General features: G+C 40.8%; 1 protein-coding gene across 1 annotated transcript; it reads right to left on the reverse strand.

The window, feature by feature from the left end:
- Positions 1-459: 459 nt before the first annotated feature.
- LOC117018408 (zinc finger protein 311) lies at positions 460-20,316 on the reverse strand. The gene is made up of 9 exons (XM_033099348.1): positions 20,285-20,316; positions 17,848-17,927; positions 16,505-16,692; positions 10,699-10,834; positions 5,243-5,331; positions 4,877-4,974; positions 4,117-4,186; positions 1,253-1,399; positions 460-1,185 (listed from the first exon to the last, which is right to left on the reverse strand). The coding sequence occupies exons 1-9, from the start codon at positions 20,314-20,316 to the stop codon at positions 460-462; spliced, it is 1,566 nt and encodes a 521-aa protein (XP_032955239.1).
- Positions 20,317-20,720: the final 404 nt, after the last annotated feature.

Genomic DNA, 20,720 nt, shown 5'->3' on the forward strand with positions numbered 1-20,720 from the left:
TCACTGAAGAAACATGAATAAGAAGGTCAAGGACAAAGGTTTGGGGATCTCACAATTAGGGGCCAGGTAATCAGGAAGAACCAATACGGAGACAAGAGGAACCAGTCTAAGGAGTAGAAGGAGAAATGAGACAGTGTAAATACCAGAATCATTACTCTCAGGTGTTGGTGGCCACAAAATTGAAAAGGTCTAATGAAAAGGTCTGAGAAATAGTTACTGGAGAGAGGGATTTCCCAGTCTTATCAAGTTTGTGGATTCCCCATATTCTATGTTTTCTTTTCTTATGTCCAGTAAGAGTTGAGCTCACTCTGAAGGCTTTCCCACACTGCTCACATTCATAAGGTTTCTCCCCAGTGTGAACTCGCTTATATCCAGTTAGAGCTGAGCACTGACTGAAAGACGTGCCACACTCACTGCAGGTGTAGGGCTTTTCACCAGTGTGGGTTCTTTGGTGGATGGTCAGGCGTGCTGATCTTGGAAAGTTTTCCCACAATCCCCACACCGATAGGGCTTCTTCCCCATGTGTTCTCGTTCATGAGCCCTGAGTTTACAGTTGTAACGGAAGGCTTTCCCACACTCTTTACACTTGTAAGGCTTCTCTTCCATGTGGATCCTTCTATGTTTGCTGAGCTCTACCTTGCTGCTAAAGGCTTCCCCACACTGAGGACACCCATAGCACTTCTCCTGAGAGTGGATTCTTTGGTGTTTGCTTAGGTCTGAGCTCCGGCTGAAGGCCCTCCCACACTCAGTGCACTCATAAGACCGCTCCCCAGTGTGGATTCTTGTGTGCTTGGTGAGGTCTGAACTCCTACTGAAGGCCTTCCCACACTCCTCACATTCATACGGCTTCTCCCCCGTGTGCATAACCTGATGCACGCCGAGGCATGTCCTGGTTTTGAAGTCCTTCCCACAGTCCCTGCACTTGTGAGGCCTCTCCCCACTGTGGGAGATTCTGTGTCGGCAAAGAGCTGATCTACTACTGAAGGCCTTCCCACACTGGGTACAGTTAAAGGGTTTCTCCCCCGTGTGGAGTATCTGGTGCACAGAAAGCTGACTTTTGGTCTTCAGTGCTTTCCCACACTCATTACACACATAGGCCTTCTCACTGGAGTGAATTCGTTCATGGACAATTAGGTCGGAATGACAACGGAAGTTTCTGCCATATTTGGCACATTCACTGAGCTTCTGCTCTGTGAAAGCTCTAATTATGTGGTATACCTTTTGAGTTTGGATTGAAGTTTTTTCTAAGTACCTTCTTGTTCTTTACTTTCTTGGTCACTTTCTCGAAGGTCACTTTCTCACAGCTTTCTTTCTCTTCTCTCAGTTTCTCCCTCATAGGCATTTGCCACTGATTATCAAATTTGACATCTTGTACAGAAACTTCTCTAACCTCAGGAACCTGGGAAACAACTTTTAGGAGACTTTTAAATTTCACCCAGCAGACTTCTCCATTTTCAAAAACCTTCTGTTCTGAACTTGCCTTCTCATTCTCAGGCCATGTCTTGTCAATTGATACTTAAACAAGAAAATAGAAAATAAAAATGTCAGACGTGCAGAGGAAAGGAAATAAGTGAGACGGGAGAGGTGAAGCAGCCTGGAGTAAATGACTTTCCCATGCTGGAGAAATTGCTAACATTACGGCAAACATCAGGATAGGTTGAAGTAATGAAAAGTACTAAGATATTTCCAACTCAGTAAACTTTGTAAGTCTTTACAAATGTACTTGTCCTCTAGAATCTCCTAGTTAGGTGAATGGCAACTTCATACACCCAGTCACTTAAGACAGGAAGCTGGAAATCATCTTCAATTCCTTCTCATAGTTACTCAACTAACATTTTACAAATTCTACTGTGAAATGCGCTGCAGAGGGGTGCTGGAGTACCAGTGAAGTCCCCTTTTAGGGACCCATCTGCTTCGCTCCCCAGAGTGGGCCCAGGACAGCCACACTTCTGCAGTGGAACTCTGCCATCTAGTTAGCGCAGATTAGATATGGGTAACACCTGACCAGAACCAGGTCAGGTTCTCTCTTCTTGGAATTTGGGCTCACAATGTGAGAGCAGGTTAGGCTGGGTTCTTAAGATAGCTAGATCTCCAGCACTTCCATCTGAGACAGGTAGTGGTGGGTGACATACTGTATGGGGGAAGGAATGTTCCGCCATCTGGACTCAGAAGCAAAAGTCAATCTGCCAAGAAAGAATAATGAAGCAGACCTGCCCAGTAGCAGAGAAGACAGCTCCAGAGGAGGACGTGGTGCCATTCCAGTCCCTCCCTGAGCCTGACGTACACCAGCCCTTAGGCTCCATGACATACCCTGACGAAATAAATTCTTGTTCTTTGGCTTACGCTAGCTTGAGTTAATTTCTGCTATTGGCAATCAGAGTCCATATCAGTCTCTTATCTCTTAACCCTATCCCTCCTCTTCATTTCCACTGCCAGTGCATTCTCCGTAACTTCAGTACCCCTCAAATGTCCTTTAGTCTGGCTCCCCTTGAATCCATCCTCTATGCTGCTTCCAGATTATTCTTTCTAAAAATCAAATCTAATAATGTCACTCTCTAGCTTAAAATACTTCCATGGTACTCCATAGTTAACCAACAGACAGGAAGTAAAGCACACATTCAAGAGCCCCAGTTCTGCAGTAGGACGGTCTGGGTTTGAATCTTAGCTCTGACACTGAATAGTGTGCCAACTTGGCAGGATGCCACCACTGTCTCTGTGCCTCCGTAGCTTTATCTATAATGGAATATAGACCACCGGTGATAATTAAATGAGTCAATGTATGTGAAGCACTTGCAACACTGAAGTACTTAATCAGTTTTAGCTATTATTATAAGAATAATGTTTAAGGTCGGTAGTTTATAAAAAAACTCCTTCAGTCATGATCTTGCCTCTGTCTACTGCTCCTATACTTTCCCCACTGGTTACCCCAAGTCCTTTGTTCTGGTCACACTGAAATATTCATATTCACAGTTCATATTCTTTTACTTCTCAATACTCTCTTACATGTTATTCCCTCTACCTGGGCTGCCCCTCCCCTAAATCATCTTATTTATGCCACATGACTTAGTTCAGTTGTTATTCCTTCTGTAGTCTTGTGGTCCCCAGGTCAGATTTAGATGCTTCTCTTCTATGTTTGTATATACGAGTATATATCTCTATAGTACAGCATACTGTACTCTATAATCACTTATTTACTTACCTGACTTCCACCTAGAAAATAAGCTTCTAAAGGGCAGAGCCCATGTCTTATCTGACTCTATATCTTTAATACCTTGCACAGTGTTGTTGCTTCGTATACAACAGTTGCTCAATAAATGTTTGTTGGATGGGAGGAAAGGAGGAAGGAAGGAAGGGTAGGTATCGTGATAGGGTAGCTGGAGTTGGCCTATAAACAAAGGACAAATATTTTGAAGGACAAATAGAGCCAACAGTTGTTGAATGAAGCACTGGTAATCTTTCATGACTGACTAGACAAGATGGCCAGGAAGAATGGAAAAAGAAAGTGAGAAAAAGGTAGAACCAGATATAGCAATAGGGAGAGCTTAGTGAAAAGACAGCCCTGTGGGGAGAGATGAGTTTGACTTTAGGTATGTTACTTTCTAGATGACAATGGGATATCCAAATAAAACCCAGGAATTAGAAACATGAGACTGCTGCACAGGAAAGAGGTAAAGGTTAACATTATCAATGTGGCGGGTATCTACATCAGAGCTAAAAGTTGAAGGCATGAGAAAAACTAACTTTTCAATAAGAGAGAATAGAGAAAGACAAGGGTCAAAGGCCTAGGACTCTAAATGGCAAAGGTCCTGAAACAAAAATGGAGGCAAAAAAAGCAATGTTCTCTGACCATCTGAGTGACTGACACACAGAAGGGAGATGAATTCTCTGAGCTTTTTGTGAGGACCAAATTGCAAAAAGCCTATTAGGTTGCAAAGACCCAATTAGATAGTGACAGAATAATTATCCAAACAGTTTGCTGTTTGTTTTCTCCTCAAGATGTCCTAAATGAATTTCCTTCTGGGCCCTTCAGGATGGATGCCCCACCACTGAGAATATTAGATAACCATTTTGTCACATGGAACATAAGAGGGGACTGAAAGCTTCTCTAACACTCACCTGGGCAGGAGCAGCTCGGGAACTCCCTGTCCTATGTGTCCTCAGCACAGGGCTCTGCCCCTCGCTCCAGCTAGGAGATTAAAGGAGGTTTGGGCAATGGGAATCCTGGCTGTAGAGAAGGAATAAGACAGTGTATAGAGCCACACAGAACTGTCCTATCACTGGCCTTGACCCCTCTGTTTGCACACGGAAACAAGAAGGAAATGTCCATTTGGGTAGAGAAAAGGGTTTAGGGACTTTCTGAGAAGTCTTAGAAGGGCAAAGAAGGAGATTCTGGGAAAAGGTCACTTGGTTGTATGTCCCTGTTCTTGTTGGGAGGATGGGAGTGAGCAGCGGGCTGGTGTCTGTTATGGGCTGCCAGGAACGAGTTCACAACTAGGAGCTGAAAACTGAACACCTACAGGAAAACAAGGCTCAAGGAGGAAGAAGCCAGGGAGAACGGGAGCTAAGTAACTTTTTACCCAGGAGGAGTCTCATTCCAAAGAATCAGAAGATAGCAGCTCGGTTAGCCAGATGGAGGCAAATCAAAACTCTGGTTTTGGGGGGAAGTTCTGACGATAAAGAATGAGGGCTATGGCTTTCAATATGAGACCCTATATAATCAATAAATAAAAGCAATTAAGAGAGAAAGGAAAGGAGAAAGTACTAAGCCAAGTCAGGGGAGCCCATACCAAGCGAGGCCATGTTTCCGTAATTTTCCAACATTACATCTTTATATAGGTGCCTCTGTGCGGGGTCAGGCTCTGCCACTTCCCGTTACTGAAGCTCACAGCTACATCCTCGAATGTCACTGGCTCCTGAAACAGTATGTTCCTGCCGTTCTGCAGAAAACCCCATAGTTCTCCCAGGAAACAGAGGCTGAAGAAAGGAATTCGTAGGGAAACAGTTGACAGACATGAAAGGTGGGCACCATTTGGTATATATTTGGGGATGAGGTGAAAGAGAGCACAGGCTTTCAATAGCAAAAAATAATGAAACAGGAAATGACCTACAAATGATTTGTCACCCAACAAAATGTTCCTGATGAGAAGGAGCACCTGGATTTGGGAGGGAATGCCATGAAAATAAGGCCATATTTAGAAGGCAGGACCTATTTTCAGGAAGGATGGAGGGGGCCTTCGCTCACATGGGCCTGGCTCATCGGTGTGACAGTTACTCCTGGCAGGTTTCCTCGGCTTCCATCTTCGGCAAAGGCAGGGTATCGAGTTGGTAGAGCTGAGAGAAGAGAAATAAGCCAGGAGTCAATTCAGCACAGTATTGATGAAACCTGCTTTTATCCTCTCTTCCCCAAATGTAGAAGCTTCTGAAGCCCTCACTTGGGGTTAAATCTACTGTTACAGTATCCTCCTCCTCCTCCATTATTCTCTAGTCCCAGTTTCCAGTTTGGGCATATGCTCTGGCCAGCAGCCAAGCCTCCTGGTAAGTGCATGCTTCCTGTCTCTCTCCTACTGCAGCCTTTCTCTGGTCGGTCTTCATCCTACATCCTTCATCCTCTTATCCCACCCCTCAAAGGTCCCTATCACTGACTTCCACCTTGTATGATAACATGTCTCCCTGTACTTGAAGGTTTAAGTCATTTCCTCCAGAAAGACTTGGGGTGGGGATGGGGGGAAAGGAAAGCAGGGAACGTGAGAAAAGAACTATCCAGGGATAGTCCCAAAGCTTATTTTTTTAGGTAACTTAATGGCTGGTCTGCTTCCAGTTAGTTTATTAGAAAAAGTCATTTTCCTTGTTCTCATTGGAGAATTACTTTCCCTTTTTGATCTGAGTCTTGCCCTATTAATTCCCTAGTATTAAGCCATCCTCCACATACCAATGTAGTATAACACCGACAGCTTTTCAAAATGCAAACTAAACTTTCTCAGAGTATATAAGTGTCTGGGTATCATTCACATGGGCCAGGCAAGAAGTACTGTTTCATATTACTAATTAATGGGGCCCTATTTATTTGATGCAGGCCAGCTCAATCTTTCTGTACCTTCAAGTTTACGGTGAAGCTTCAAGTTTATCTTTCTTGATAGTTCATCAACATATCCCCTAGTCCAAGTCTGAAAGATTTCTTTCTGGTCTGAAGATACCAGCAGGGTCAGTCACCTATTGGTAAGACTCTAGATTCACCCCTTGGTCTCAGGCTCCCAAAACTATCACTTCAACTTTACCAAAACCCCAATTTAGGAGGAAACTGGCTTCTTCCCACAGAAATCTCCCAAGAAGACTATTTTTTGATCTAGACTACCCTTAGCTTTTGACCAAGACCAAGGCTGTGTTTCAATCATTGTGGATTCCATACAGTTTTTCCACTGCCTTACTCTGTTTCAAAAAGTTCCATAACTCACCTGGACAGCACAGGGCTCAGAGAAGATACGTGTTTTGCTCTGTAATGTTACATAACAGTTCTTTCCCTTATAACATCAACAAACTTAAACATCCCAATTGGTGTTTTTTTCTCAATCAACATTTTATTACGGGCATTTAAAAATATACAGCAAAGTTGAAAGAACTATACAGTACACAACTATACACTAACCACTTACATTCCACAATTAACATTTTGTAATATTTGCTTTATCATATCTGCCCACCTAACGACATGTCTCCGTCCATTAGTCCTTTTCATTTTTGTTGTCTTCCAAAATAAAGTGAAGACATCAGCACATTTCACCCCTAGATGCTTCATCATAATATCGTTAACTAGTGTCAGTATTTGTTTACATTCTTGTTTTTGGAATAAAATTTACATACAGTAAAATGTATAAGTCTTAAATGTACCATTGGATAAATTTGGACAAAGCATAACCCTATTTAACCTCAAACCCTCCAAATACATCCCAGTTGGATTTTTACCATATCCTCTTCACAAATTTGGAAGATTTTGTCAACTCACAAAGGTTTCTTTTTTCTTTTTTTTTTAAAAGTTCACTACATGAATAAATGGTTTTAATTGTGGTAAAAAACACATAAAATTTACTATCTTAACCATTTTCAAGTGTACAGTTCAATAGTGTTAAAAATACTCACAATGTTGGGTATTAGAGCTTCAGAGCTTTTTCATCTTGCAAAACTGAAACTCTATACCCATCATACAACAACTCCCCAGCCCCTGGCAACCACCATAGTGTTTCTTAAGCTTTATATTTTAGCTTCAGAATTTGAAAGGTCAGTTTCTGCACTCAAGTTAAAAATGAACTTGGGAGACAGGCTACATGCTCAAATAATAACATGAAATTGTATTAGTCAACTCAGGCCACCGTAACAAAATACCACAGACTGGGTGGGTAAAACACCAGAGATTAATTTCTTACAGTTCTGGGAGCTGGAAGTCTGAGATCAGGGTTCTGGTACGAGCTCTCTTCCTGGCTTGACTTCGCTCTTTGTTCTCACATTGGGGAGAGTGAGAGCTCTATCTGTCTCTTCCTCTTCTGCTAAGAACACTAATCTCATCACGGGGATCCTACCTTATAATTTTGTCTAAACCTAATTACTTCTCAAAGGCCCCAAAGAAAGGCTCTAAATATCATCACACTGAAGGTTAGGGCTGCAACATATGAATTTTGATGGGACACAAACATTCAGTCTATAACAAAACTATTTGTAAAAGCAGTGTATAAATATTATCTGGAACAAGATTAATTCATTTATATTACATATTATGTAATTATAAACTTTATGGTCCTGAAAATCACCTATGGGAAGATAATTCAAAGTCTTTTGAGAGAAGAGCACCGGGAGACTCAGGTCAGATGTGAACCATAAGAGTATATATATTTTTATATTTAAAAAAATGAAATAAAATGAACATCCAATTTAAATAACATTCAGTATTTTCTACCTCTCCTAAATTTGTAATAAATATGTTCTAGATCATTAATTTTCATTTGATTCCTTATACAGTAGAAATTTCAGGATTTCTCCTCTGGAAGTTCCAATGATATACTTAGAAATACATTTTCTTTTTCTTTTAATTTGCAGGTAAAATCTACTAAAAAGCCTGCTTTTGGGATGCCAATGTGCCTAGTCCTCTCTCCAAAAGTCTATGCCTTTCATTCTGATTTTATGACTCCAGAATTGCTTATACCACCGCCTGGATCCCACCTTCACCAGCCACCTCCATACAAATCTTATCACTTCTTTCTTCACATATGCCCTGCCACCAAAGAGCATTCCTAAAGCCGACCCTCACATTTCCCTATCTTTTTATTTTTATTTTTAAGTTTCATGACAAAACTTTTGCTCCTTTTTTAACCACTGCTTTATCTTCTATTTCTCAGGTATCTATACTACAATTTTAAAACCTCAGGGTTCCAAAAAGGTTTACATAAATAAAATTAGACACATACTCAAATTTTACATGCTGGTAAAATTGTGGTAGGATAGGAGTTACTGAATTACATCATAAGTAAATACATATGCAAACTATTTATCATATATATGAAATTGTGCATATAATAACTGATGAATGCATTCAATTTCTTTAATAAATTGCTTTGTAGAATCTTTTATGAATCTTTATTTTTTCCAAATTTGATGTAAAATGAGGGCAGAAACTGAGTAATTTAGTTCTTCTATACTGATCCGAGCCTAGTATAGAAATAACAGAAGATTCAACAATAAGCCGACTGCCAGGCCCCGGGAAGCAGCCCCCACCCATTCTGTGTTCCTGTTCCATTCTTAGCTGCCACGACTCCTCACATAACCTGTGTGCCTCACCTTTTTCCCACAGAAGATGGATGTCAGGGGTCCAAAGCAGCTGGCCCAGTGGTCCTGGACTCCCGTTTGACACAACCTATTGCAGAGCACAGAATAAGTTCAGTGAGGTTACAGAAGGAAAGAAGGAAAATATATGGGGAGCTGCAGCCAACTATAGAGTGTCCATGGAAATCAACTCCCAGAAATAGCTCAGGGGAAGAGAAAATCAAGGACTCAGTCCCTGACATACTTTATGAAAAACAGAAATGGTATCCAATTACTTTCTATAACTAAAAGGTCTTAATATCACCAGGCCATCCAGGAAAAATAACATCCAGAAAAACAAGACTTCCACAAGGTCAGTCCAGGCCCACCAGCTCTCTCCCTTTCCTCTTTTCCTGGACTCATCTCTCTTCTTCCTCCTTGTGATATACTGCAGGTCCTCTTCTTACCTGCTGCATCTTTTTATCCAGCTTTCTTTTATGGTCTTCCACCACTGTCCTGGTTTCTTCTCTGCTGGTTGGATCTAGTCCCCAATGTCAGTTCTGGCTTTGCCTAGACAAAAAAAATTTGAAGCGGCTCTTGTGGATGCCAGCCTCCTTTGGGGAACACAAGCCAAAGGGCCACTGCTGACCCACAGGGTGGCTTGGCTATTTGGCTTGATATCTCCAACATTGTCCTGGATTTGGGGTTCAGTAGCAGCATTAAGCTAACTATGATCTCACACCTTGTTTTCTTGCATATTCAACTAAGTGGACCAAAACAAAAAAAAAACAAACAAAAAAAATCACTGAGGATGTGAGGCATCTATGGGAGAGAAGGGAGCACTGGAAGACAAATTGAAAATGTTAATATATCCAGAATACAACCTCCAATGCCACCATCCCGGTTCAAACCACCATCACCTGCCCTCCCCATCCCCCTTATCGCTGTAGCCTTCTAACTCATCTCTCTGCTTCTATCCTTACCTTTCGTCTGTCTCTTCTCAATACAGCAGAGTAGTTCATTTAAAACTTAAGTTGGGCCATTTCATTGCTTTGCTTAAAACCCTCCAGTGGTTCCATCTTAATCAAAATAAACAATGGTATACAAGGCCCTATAGAATGTACCCATAACTTCTAACCATCTATGTTGCTTATTCAAAACAAAAGCTGCAGTCCTTACAGGGGCATACATGTCTATAGGACGTGCCTATTGCCTCTCCTACTATACCCCTCCTCCCCCCCCACCCCCCACCCCCGCATCCTCTTCAGTCACACAAAGCTTTCTCTTCCCACCTTAGGCACATTTCCATCTCAGGGCCTTTGCACTGGCTGTTCCCTCCACCTCAAGCTATCCTCATGGTAAAATAACTTGTTGCCTTCAAGTGTTTGCTTGTATGTCATCTTCCCAAGGAGACCTACTCTATTTTAAATAGTTGCCCTATTTAAAATTGCAACCTACCCTTCCTTCCAATCCCGATATTCTTCACCTGGCTTTACATTTCCTCTATTTTTTCCTATATCTCTGTATCACTTTCCAACAAGGTGCATAAGGTACTCCTACATTACGTCTATTGTTTGTCCATCGTCGGTCTTCCACTCACTAAAACGTTGGCTTCTAGGCTCTTGAGGATTTTTGCCTATTTTTACACTGCCGCATCCCCAACATCTAAAACAGTGCCTGCACTGTTAGGCGCTCCGTTAGGAACTGGCTGGATGCATGAATACACGGTTGGATGCCGAAGAGAAAAATAAACGAAAAGGAATGGATGAGTGGGTGAAGAGTCGCCGGGAGCAAGAAGAGCAGGAGGGGGTCGAGAACACCAGACGGCCGGCCCTGTCGGGGAGGAGCACCTAGAAATGACAAAGGAGAGAAATCTAGGCGGGCTCCACTTCCCGGTGCGCCAACAGTCACTTCCGGAGACCGTCCAGGACGCGCCTCGCCTCCGGCCGGAGTTCCCGAGATGCGCCCCCGCTTCAGCTTCCAGGAGTTTGCGCAGGTTGTGAGGCGTAGAGGGCGGCTGTGGCGGAAACTGCTCACGGAGGGATGTCTTGATTGGAATGGACAGAAATTTTGTGATGTAAATGCTGGGGTGGCAAAAAAATGTATTCGCATGACTTGTACTCATCTTTTGTTATCGGTATATATTGAGTCTTATAATTTTAATATACTTTTTACCTTTCTTAAAATGTGTATACATTTGTTGTCACCGTCTGTATATGAATAAGCTACTTTTAAATATTAACTAAACACAAAATAATTAAATGCTTTTCTAATTAAAAAATTCATTATAAAAAATGTAAGCCTCACAAAAGCTGAGAGAAGAGTATAATGAGCCCCCATATACTCATCACTTGGACTTAACAATAAATAAGATTCTGCCACATTTGTTTCATGTTGCCTCCCTTTTTCTTCCTGAAATATTGTAAACTAAAAGCCAAATGTTATTTCAATTTTATGCTCTTCAGAATGCATCTCTTAAAAAATACGGAAAATTTCTAACAGAAACATGCCATTATCCCATCTAAAAAATTAAAATAATTCCTGGTTACCATCTAACACATAGAGTTCATACTCAAGTGGACTCAAAATATAAAATAAGCTTCTTTTTTTGAATCAAGATCTAGCGTCTGTGTGCTTTATTTGGTCATTTCTCTTCATGTTCTTCAAATGTGGAATTGTTCATCCTTATCCCCCACTGAATAAATTGGGTCATTTTTCCTGAATGTTCCATATGCTGGATTTGTCTATTTGTGTCCTCATTTATTTTTATTTTATTTTTTGTATTAGTTTCAAGTGCACAAAACAACATAATTATTAGACAATTACACCCCTCCCAAAATGATAACCCCCCTCCAAGTCTACTACCCATCTGACATCATATATAGCTATTACTATACCACTGACCATATTCCCGATGCTGTACTTTACATCATATATATATATATATATATATATATATAAAATATATATTTATATGTTATATTATAAAATACATAGATAATAAATATATAATATATATTATATATTTATATATATATTTGCTTAAAACCCTCCATTAGCTTCAGGCGTACTGTCCAGTGGCCAGGCATCTACACAATCTATGAAGTGATCCCCCTGATAAGTCATGTGTTCATCCAACACCCTATGTAATCTGTACAACACTATTGATTATATTCCGCATACTGTATTTCACATCCCTGTGACCATTTTGTGTATTTGTGTCCTCATTTAATTTGTTTCTCTAGCCTGTATTTTCTGTTAACTAGATGTTAGCTCTTCAGGTTTGATTAAAGTTTGGTTTACCTTTATAGGTAAGAATTCTTAGGTGGTGCTATGTGCTTCTTTTTGCTTTATATCTGAAAGCATACAATGTCTAATTGGTTCACTCTTTGTGATGCTAACATTGATCGATGAGTTCAGCACTTGATAGTTGAATCCCTCCCTGTGAAGTTCCCCATCAATCTTTATTTTGGTGGTTTCATCCACTGATGATCTTTGCCTGAATCAACCATTTCATTAGAGGTTGCAAAATCGTGATTTTTCTAATTCAATAATATTTTTCACATTTATGAGCTAGAATTCCTTTGTAAAGAAGGATTTTCTTTCATCAATCTATCTATTCAGGGTTATTTGGTTACCCTGAAATATAGTCCATACAAGAAAGACAATAAATGCTTACATTTCAAATTTAATCATCAATATTCAGAGTAAGTAGTTATGCCCTAGGTACTGTGACTAATGATGTGTTAGCCATCCAAAGTTCATAGCCTGTGTAGCACCCTTCCATATTATACCAGGGTTGGTTTATGTGAGCAATTGAATATGGCAGAAGTGATGTTATGTTACTTCTAATACTAAATATTAGGTTATAAAAGAAACTGTGGCTTCTATCTTGGTCTCGTTTTCTCTCCCTCTCTCTCAGATCACTCACTCTGGGGGAAGCCAGCTGCCATGTTGTAAGGAGTTGCCCATATGAAGAGGAACTGAGGCCTCCTGCCAAAAGCCATATAAGTGAGTAGAAGTGGATCTTCCAGCACTCAGTCAAAACTTCAGATGACTACAGCCCAGATCAATGTCCTGGCTGAAACTTTACATTAGCACCAGAATCAATAACTAAGCTGCTCTCAGATTCCTGATCTGCAGAAACTGTGCAAGTTAATAAATATTTGATGTTTGATTCTGAGGTAAAGAGTGAAGATAGGGAAAATACAAACAAGTCACTTTAACCAAGCTGTTGAATTATTATTAACATTATGAAGGTTGAGGCATAAGGAAATAATTGTTTTTCTTGTCTTAACTAGCCTGGGAACTTAAGCTTTTGAACTATCCAGCCCTATGTAAATTCCTGGACATTTATTTACCTACAGACAAACCTCTGACTAACCCCTAAAGGACTGGGGACGTGACCAAACCTCCTAGTGCCTATCCTCCAGACCACCATCATCCAGACCACCTGACTGATAACCATCCTGGACCAATCCTAGGGCTAAGAATGCAGGACTGATTATTCTCAAGAATGTACTTTTTTTTAACTTTTCTTTCTTCTTTGGAACACTTCTGGGTTTTGCCTAGCTATGTTTCCAGTTTGCAACCTCTAAGACCCATGAATAAATCTTTGTCGTTTATTTCTAGCCAGAGCCTCTAGACTCTTTTTGAATTGATTCGACAATTCTAAATTTGGGGGTAATTTGTTACACAACAATTGATAACTAATATTTTTTCTTTTCTCCTTTTGATCATCATTATGAACTCATAGATTTTAAATAAACATTCAAGGAGTTGTAAACAATTACAGTCATTATTATTAGGTTGGTGCAAAAGTAATTGTGGTTTAAAAGGATAAAAATAATTGTAAAAACTGCAATTACTTTTGCACCAACCTAATACTATTATTGGTTTGTTTGTTTGTTTGTTTGTTTGTTTTTGATGCTGAAATGATTCTTTCATTGGCGACTAGAAGTACCTTTATTTTGTCTCCTGTGTCCTTTGCATCTAGCTATAAGAGTCTAATGGCTTTTGGTTTTCTGCAGGACAAGATGTTTCAGGTTCATTTTGTTTATTTCCTGATCCATTTCTCCAATGAAATCAGGCATTTTTCCAAGGAGTTTTGGTTCCTTTCAGTGAGGAGAATGATTGCATATCTTTGTGAATGGTCATGGTTAACCTCTTTTAAATTTATCAAAATAAAATCAAATTTACTTAATTATGAGATTGAATCCAGACTATCCCACTTAATACCTGTGTGCTTGACCCCCTAAGCAAGGTATACCTCATGCCCCAGTTGTTTTATCTGCAAAATGGGTCCAGGGGAAATACTTAATTTTCAGTATTGTTATGAGGATTAAATGAGATAATACATAGAAATCATTTAGCACCTTCCCTGACATCAAAGACAAAGGAGGTAGAAAGTACTTGGCACATCAGTTATAAAGTGTTGTTATGGAAATTGCACCAATCTTACATTCAGAAGACCTGATTCCTGGCTTTGCCACTCACTAGGTTGATATTTTGGGCAGATCACTTAACTCCTTTGGATCTGTAAAATGGTGACAATAAATCCTTCACTCACAAGCTCATTGTGAGGATGAAAACACAATATATTGTATACAAAAGTGCCTGCTGGCTCATAATCATTGCTAATGAATGATCATTATACACAAAATTCCTTCAATCCTCCAATTTAATAAAAATTTATCTTCCTCTTCTAAAGGAAATTTGAGTTTGATTAGACTGATCCCTGAGGATACTAAGTCCCTAATTCTGTAATAGAGTTCAGTGAATACAGTGCAAAGGCACTGTGCAAGGGGCTGCAGAAAAGAGGCTATGCATGGTCACCTGCCACCCAGGCTGAGTGGGTAGAGTCTTTCTTCCTGATATCACTCTACCTAACAATTCTAATGTCCAATTCACATATATTCATAGGGTACATTTATGAGAGACTTTGCTATAAACTTTGCTGAGATTAACATACTTTACTTCCACAGCAGACCCTTAATATACTACTTTAATAATCCAGTCCAATTGAAATGTGATTTATTTACACTATTTTTGATTAACCCCAATTGCTTATAAATGAGCACCTAAAACAATTAATTCTGGAATTTTGCCAGGGATCCACATTAAGCTCTTCAACCTGTTAATTCCACCATTCACCTTTTTTACTTTTTGAAAATTTGGATATTTACCAGTCTTCGGCATCGATCTCACTCCTTAAAAGTGGACTTCAAGGGTCTTGCAGCCAATCTCTCTGGCATTCAGAATCCTTCAAGCGATTTTATCTGGGTATGAAGACTCGCACTCACTTAAGGTAAGTAGTTATTCTTTCACCATTTCCTTATATGTCCTGAAATTTAATTTCCTCACGTTAATGTTGGTTCTACCATTCCCAACTGAAGGTCATGATCCTTGATGGAGAAGTCAAAGCCTGAGTGGTATTAAGTAGTCCTACAGCCCCTCTGCCATCTGTTGAAATTACCAAATTCATCTCTGGGGCTTTTGAAAAAAAAAAAAAGCAACATTTCAGGTATACAAAGGAATAATAAAAAAGAACACTTGACATCCAGTTTAAGACATAAATATTACAGATACAATTAAATCCCCTTGTCTATTCCTTCCTTTCCTCTCAGGTTAACTATGATGTTGATATTGATGTTATTATTCCCATGCGAGTTTATATACTTGAGTACATATATAGGTAGCCACAAATAGTATATAGTATAATTTACATGTTTTACTAATTTTATCCAAATTGTTTCACTCTACATATCTTTAAAGTTTGAAAGGCTTGGTTTAAGTTTAATATTTTTTGGCACAAATGCTTCATAGGGGTTACTATGTACTTTATACTCGACTTTATGATTTTAAGATTTATCCTTAATGAAAAATGTAGTCCTAGCTCATTCATTTTCATTGTTACAGGGTGTTTTTTCATTTTCCTTCCAATAATCTTCTTAATTATCTTGATTATTTTTCCAGTTCCAGTCAGAACTTTACTAAACATTTGTTTTTTGTCTTTGACTTTATGGATTTTACTTTGTTTATATTGGCTGCCTTTTGGAAATAAGTTTCTTGGCGTTTTCCCTTCTAAAAAGATAATACCCTATAATTTGATGCTAGAGGGTTCATATTTTAGTGAAGGAAAGAACAACCTAAAAAGTACTTCCTTAAACTTTTAAATATATATTATGTGCTTAACTTTATTACTTATATATTTGAATATTTTCATTCAAGTTTCTGATGGTAGTGATTATATTGAAATATAACATAATTAAAATATATTATAGAAAATACCATATATTGGAAATATAACATTTTAGACAATACAGCATACATTATATATAATACATGCTCACGGGACTTCATAATCCTAAAAATCATAACGAAATTAAATGTATGTGACCCATAGTTCTCTTTTAAATAAAGCTACTTATAAGAGGCAAATGCTGATATTAGTCAGAGATGTTTTGCAGCAATTTTTTTTCAGACCCATTTAAATTCATTCATTTAACGAGTGTTTCTTCAGTAACTGTTCTAAGAGCTTGGGATACATGAATGAACAAAACAGTTCAAGATCTCTGCCCCGTGGAGCTTGCATTCAAGTAATCATGACTAACTCGTGCTTCCATTTTCTTTGTTATCTCTCTTCATATACTGAAGATAAAATTTCATATTCAAGCTAACATGTTCTCCAACACTCCCAAACTCGCTAAGCTCCGACTCCCGGCCAGCTCTCAGGGTTTGCACAGTCCTCCCAGAAGGGTGAGCAGCGCGTTCCCATGGAGACGGGGAATGGAAAGGCGCTGTGTGCGTTGTGGGGCTCTGTCTCCGGTCTTTGAGTCGCGGCTGGGATTTCTTCCATTTCGCTGGGGCCGCGGAACGGGGGCGCGCCTTCGGTCCCCTTCCGCCCTACAGCAAGGAAGGCAGGACTAGCTGAGGCCGTGGGGCATGGTTGTGAGACCGTCCGGGTCCTGGTGGGAGCCCCTGTCGGCCTTTGCGGGAGAAGCAGGGCCTGCGGCAGTGGGTACAGTGGGATCCAGCCTGCATAAGCATCTTTTTTTTTTTTTAATCTCTCCAAGTCTGTTTTTCTTTCTTCCCCTTGCTTCTTCTTTAAGTCATCCTTCAATATTAAAAATTTAAAATTGTATTTGGCAAACAGTTGACTGTAGTGGTCAGGCTTCATTCTCAGTGCTTTATTATTATTATTATTATTATTGGGGAAGGGGAACAGGACTTTACTGGGGAACAGTGTGTACTTCCAGGCCTTTTTTTCCAAGTCAAGTTGTCCTTTCAATCTTAGTTGTGGAGGGTGCTGTTCAGCTTCAAGTTGTTGTCCTTTCAGTCTTAGTTGTGGAGGGCGCAGCTCAGTTCCAGGTCCAGTTGCCCTTTTTCTAGTTGCAGGGGGCGCAGCCCACCATCCCTTACAGGAGTCGAACCAGCAACCTTGTGGTTGAGAGCCCACTGGTACATGTGGGAATCCAACCGGCAGCCTTCGGAGTCAGGAGAATGGAGCTCTAACCGCCTGAGCCACTGGGCCGGCCCCTCTCAGTAATTTTTATGTATTAACTCATTTAATTCTCAGACAACCCAGTGAGGTAGGTACTATTACTAACCTAATTTGTAGAGAGGCAATTTGAATCCTAGCGAGAATAATAAACTTGCCCATGGTCACATAGCTATTACGTTGAGGATAGGAAGCCCAAGCTGTCTGGTGCCAGCATCTGTGCTCTTACCGACAACACCAGACTATTCTTACCAACCCTAAAATTCTGATCAGAGCTTTCACTTTCTTCCTCTGTGCCAATAGGTTTTCTCTTCTGGCTGCTCTGTTCTTCTGTGATTTTTAATTGTTGATGTCGTACTGCTCCCATTCATGGCCTCCTGCCCTCCTCCTCCTCCCACTCCTTTGGGCTCCCCCTCCTCTCCCTGCCCTTTGCTTGCAGACCAATACCTGAAATGCAGAGTGGAGCCCCTGCACTTTACTGGTCTCTAAAGCCATACTGCTAATGGGCAAAAAAATAAATAAATAAAAAAGACGGAGCAGATACTTGAAATGTCAGTCACCTCGAAGAATGCTGTGGTGCTCACAGCATTTGGCTCCCTTGAGGAGGCCTGTTCTCAGCAGCAGGACCGGGATGTCCCACCTGGAGAGAGACAGGACTGGGTGAGAGTACATGACTCACCTAGCACAGATGAAGAGCAAAATCTAGGTGGAGAACAGGTAAGAGGAGGCAATGTCTCTACTGGCCAGGGGAGAGAAACAATGAAATGTGGTTTTCTTAAGGGCTAAGAAAGGTAGTGCTACCATAGGCAGAAAGAACAGAGCCGCAGGAGGGAGGGGAGGGGGAGAAAGAAAAGATGAGAGGGGAAACAAAGAAGAGAGGAGATAGGATCGTTCCTAAGAAAAGGTGCAGCTACAACTAATTGTAATGGATTATAACACTGTTAGCATTTTGGGGAGGGAAATATCTCCACCCCCTGTGCCGCTATGACAGTCCCTTCAAGGGGAATCCCACCCCCCCACGGGAAGGAGTGCTCATCAACAGTAGGGATGCCCTGGGAACACCTGCAATACCACCCCTGAATATTTTACACCCTCATCCAAATATAATCCTCAATTTCTTTGTTCTTCTGGGCAGTTGCCTTTTTCCTGGCTTTCCCACTCTCATATCATCTTGAATAAATAAATTATCTTTTCTCTTTTAATAAAATCCTCAGTTTGCTTGGCTTTACTTGTATGTATTAATATTTTGGTACATCCTGGAATTTCTTCTCATGACATTTACCAAGAACCCTTTCGATCTCCGGTATCCGTAGTGGCAAAACTCCTCAATTGATATACTTCCTTAACCTCTTTGATACTCACTATGTTAATAGTCTTTATAGTTGCATGCTTTTATAGGAAGTGATATATGAATCCTCTGTCTTTATCTAAAATTAAATGAGAATTTAATTTTTCCCTTTGTCTGCAGTTCAGTGAGATTGCTCCTTCATAACTTTTCTTGGATTTAAATTTTAATATCTGAATAATTCCTTTTTTTGTCCCTTTTGATGACCTTCCTACATCTAGTTTCCATCCAGTTCCCAGGAAGGATAGAACTTGGCATGTGAGAAGATTTTGGCGTCAGCCCTTGATTCACCAGTTATCCAACACTGGCCCATAGTTGGTTCATTCAGCCTGAAAATGCCATCCCCTTTTCCTGGGTCCTACAAAAAACAGGTGGGGAACTGCTAATCATCCTTCTACTTATGAAGAGAGTTCTGGCAGTCCAGTAGAAAATGAGCTGGAGCATGTCTTCCAAAGGATGATATCAAGAACTGATCATTTTTAATGTTATACATATGAATATTTTAAAAATAGACCTAAGTGAACATTGGGCTGTGCTCCAAGTGACTGAAAGCCACTCCTTAGCTTTTCCTGAAGTAGCTCCACTCTACTGTGGCTCTGGAGACTGGCCATCTTATTCCCTAGTGTGGGAGTCAGCAAACTATGGCCTGTAGGCTAAAGGGGACTCACCACCTTTCTTTGTATGAGAACTAAGAGCGGTTTTCACATGTCTGAAAAAAATCAAAAAAATTATAATATCTTGTGATGTGAAAAAGTGCAAATTATAAAATTTCTAATTTCAGTGTCCATAAATTTTGTTGGAACACAGACATGCTCATTTCGTTTTTTCTTTTTTCTTTTACTGGGGAATATTGGGGAAGAGAGTGTGTGGGGACAGAGCCCCAAAAAGCAGTTTCCAGGCTCTCGGCCTCACATAGAAAGGTGCTGGCTCAGGTAGTAAATGGCCATCGACTGTGATCAAATGGCCATCAGCTGTGACTAGTTGGCCGTCAGCTGTAACCAGTGAGCCATTGGCCACTAATATAACTGCCGTGGCTAGGCTGGCAGAAAAATGGGGGCTAGCAAGAAGATGGTGGCTGAGCCTGCAAGCGGCGCAGTGAGGGTTGAGAATTGTGTTGCTCCTGATTCCTGTGTCTCCAACCCAGCTGCCAGTGAGAGTATAGTGGTGTGACACCCCTACCTATGGTTCCATGGGTGTTCCTTTTTGGCCTCACCATATCCTGCATTCTTATGTGGGGAGCGGGACCAGAGACCCCGCAGGACACCCCGCACGACAGTGTGTTTTTCCAGGACCCATCAGCTCCAAGTCAAGTTGTTGTTTTCAATCTAGTTGTGGAGGGCACAGCTCACTGGTGCAGGTGGGACTCCAACTGGCGACCTTGGTATTATGAGTACTGCGCTCTAACCAACTGAGCCGACCAGCTTCCCCACCCATGCTCATTTCTTTATGTATTGCTTTCAGGCTACAATAGCAGAGCTGAGTAGAGACTGTAATGGCCTGTAAAGCTGTACACATTTATTATCTGGCCCTTTATAGAAAATGTTTGCAGACCATCCTCACCCTAGGATAATCCATAGCCCATTCTTAGAAGTTGCTATGGAGCTTGAATTCTCCGGTCTCAGCTGTTCCAGGTTGCATAACTCTGTTCTTACCATCTCCCACTCTCAAAGCTCTCTCTGGACATGGTGATCAATCAAGAAGGGGACAAGGAGGCCAGTTTCTAAGGCTATAGCTTGGGGCAGTGCTTAAGGTCTTCCTGGCTCAAAACCTACAAGTCCTCAGAACTTGCTTGCATCCAAAACCTGTATCTACTCATGTATCATAAGAAAGCTCTCGATGGGTCTGCAGACTGTTTTCCTACCTACAGCAAACAGCAGAAACTCTCTTCCCAGGTCATCCTCATGCTGACAGTTCTCTCCACAGGCGGCTTGAGAAGGCTTGTGTCTTACCTGGCTTGACAGATTAATTTAGACAGGGGTCGCCTACTTAGGACTCTGGAGCAGGGCTGTAATGGAGAAAACCTAAGCCTCTGGGTGAAGAACAAGAGAGACATGTTGTCTCATCTTCTACTAGGGGCTTCCATTAATG

This window comes from Rhinolophus ferrumequinum, chromosome 3 (genome assembly GCF_004115265.2).
Source record: "Rhinolophus ferrumequinum isolate MPI-CBG mRhiFer1 chromosome 3, mRhiFer1_v1.p, whole genome shotgun sequence".
NCBI lineage: Eukaryota > Metazoa > Chordata > Mammalia > Chiroptera > Rhinolophidae > Rhinolophus > Rhinolophus ferrumequinum.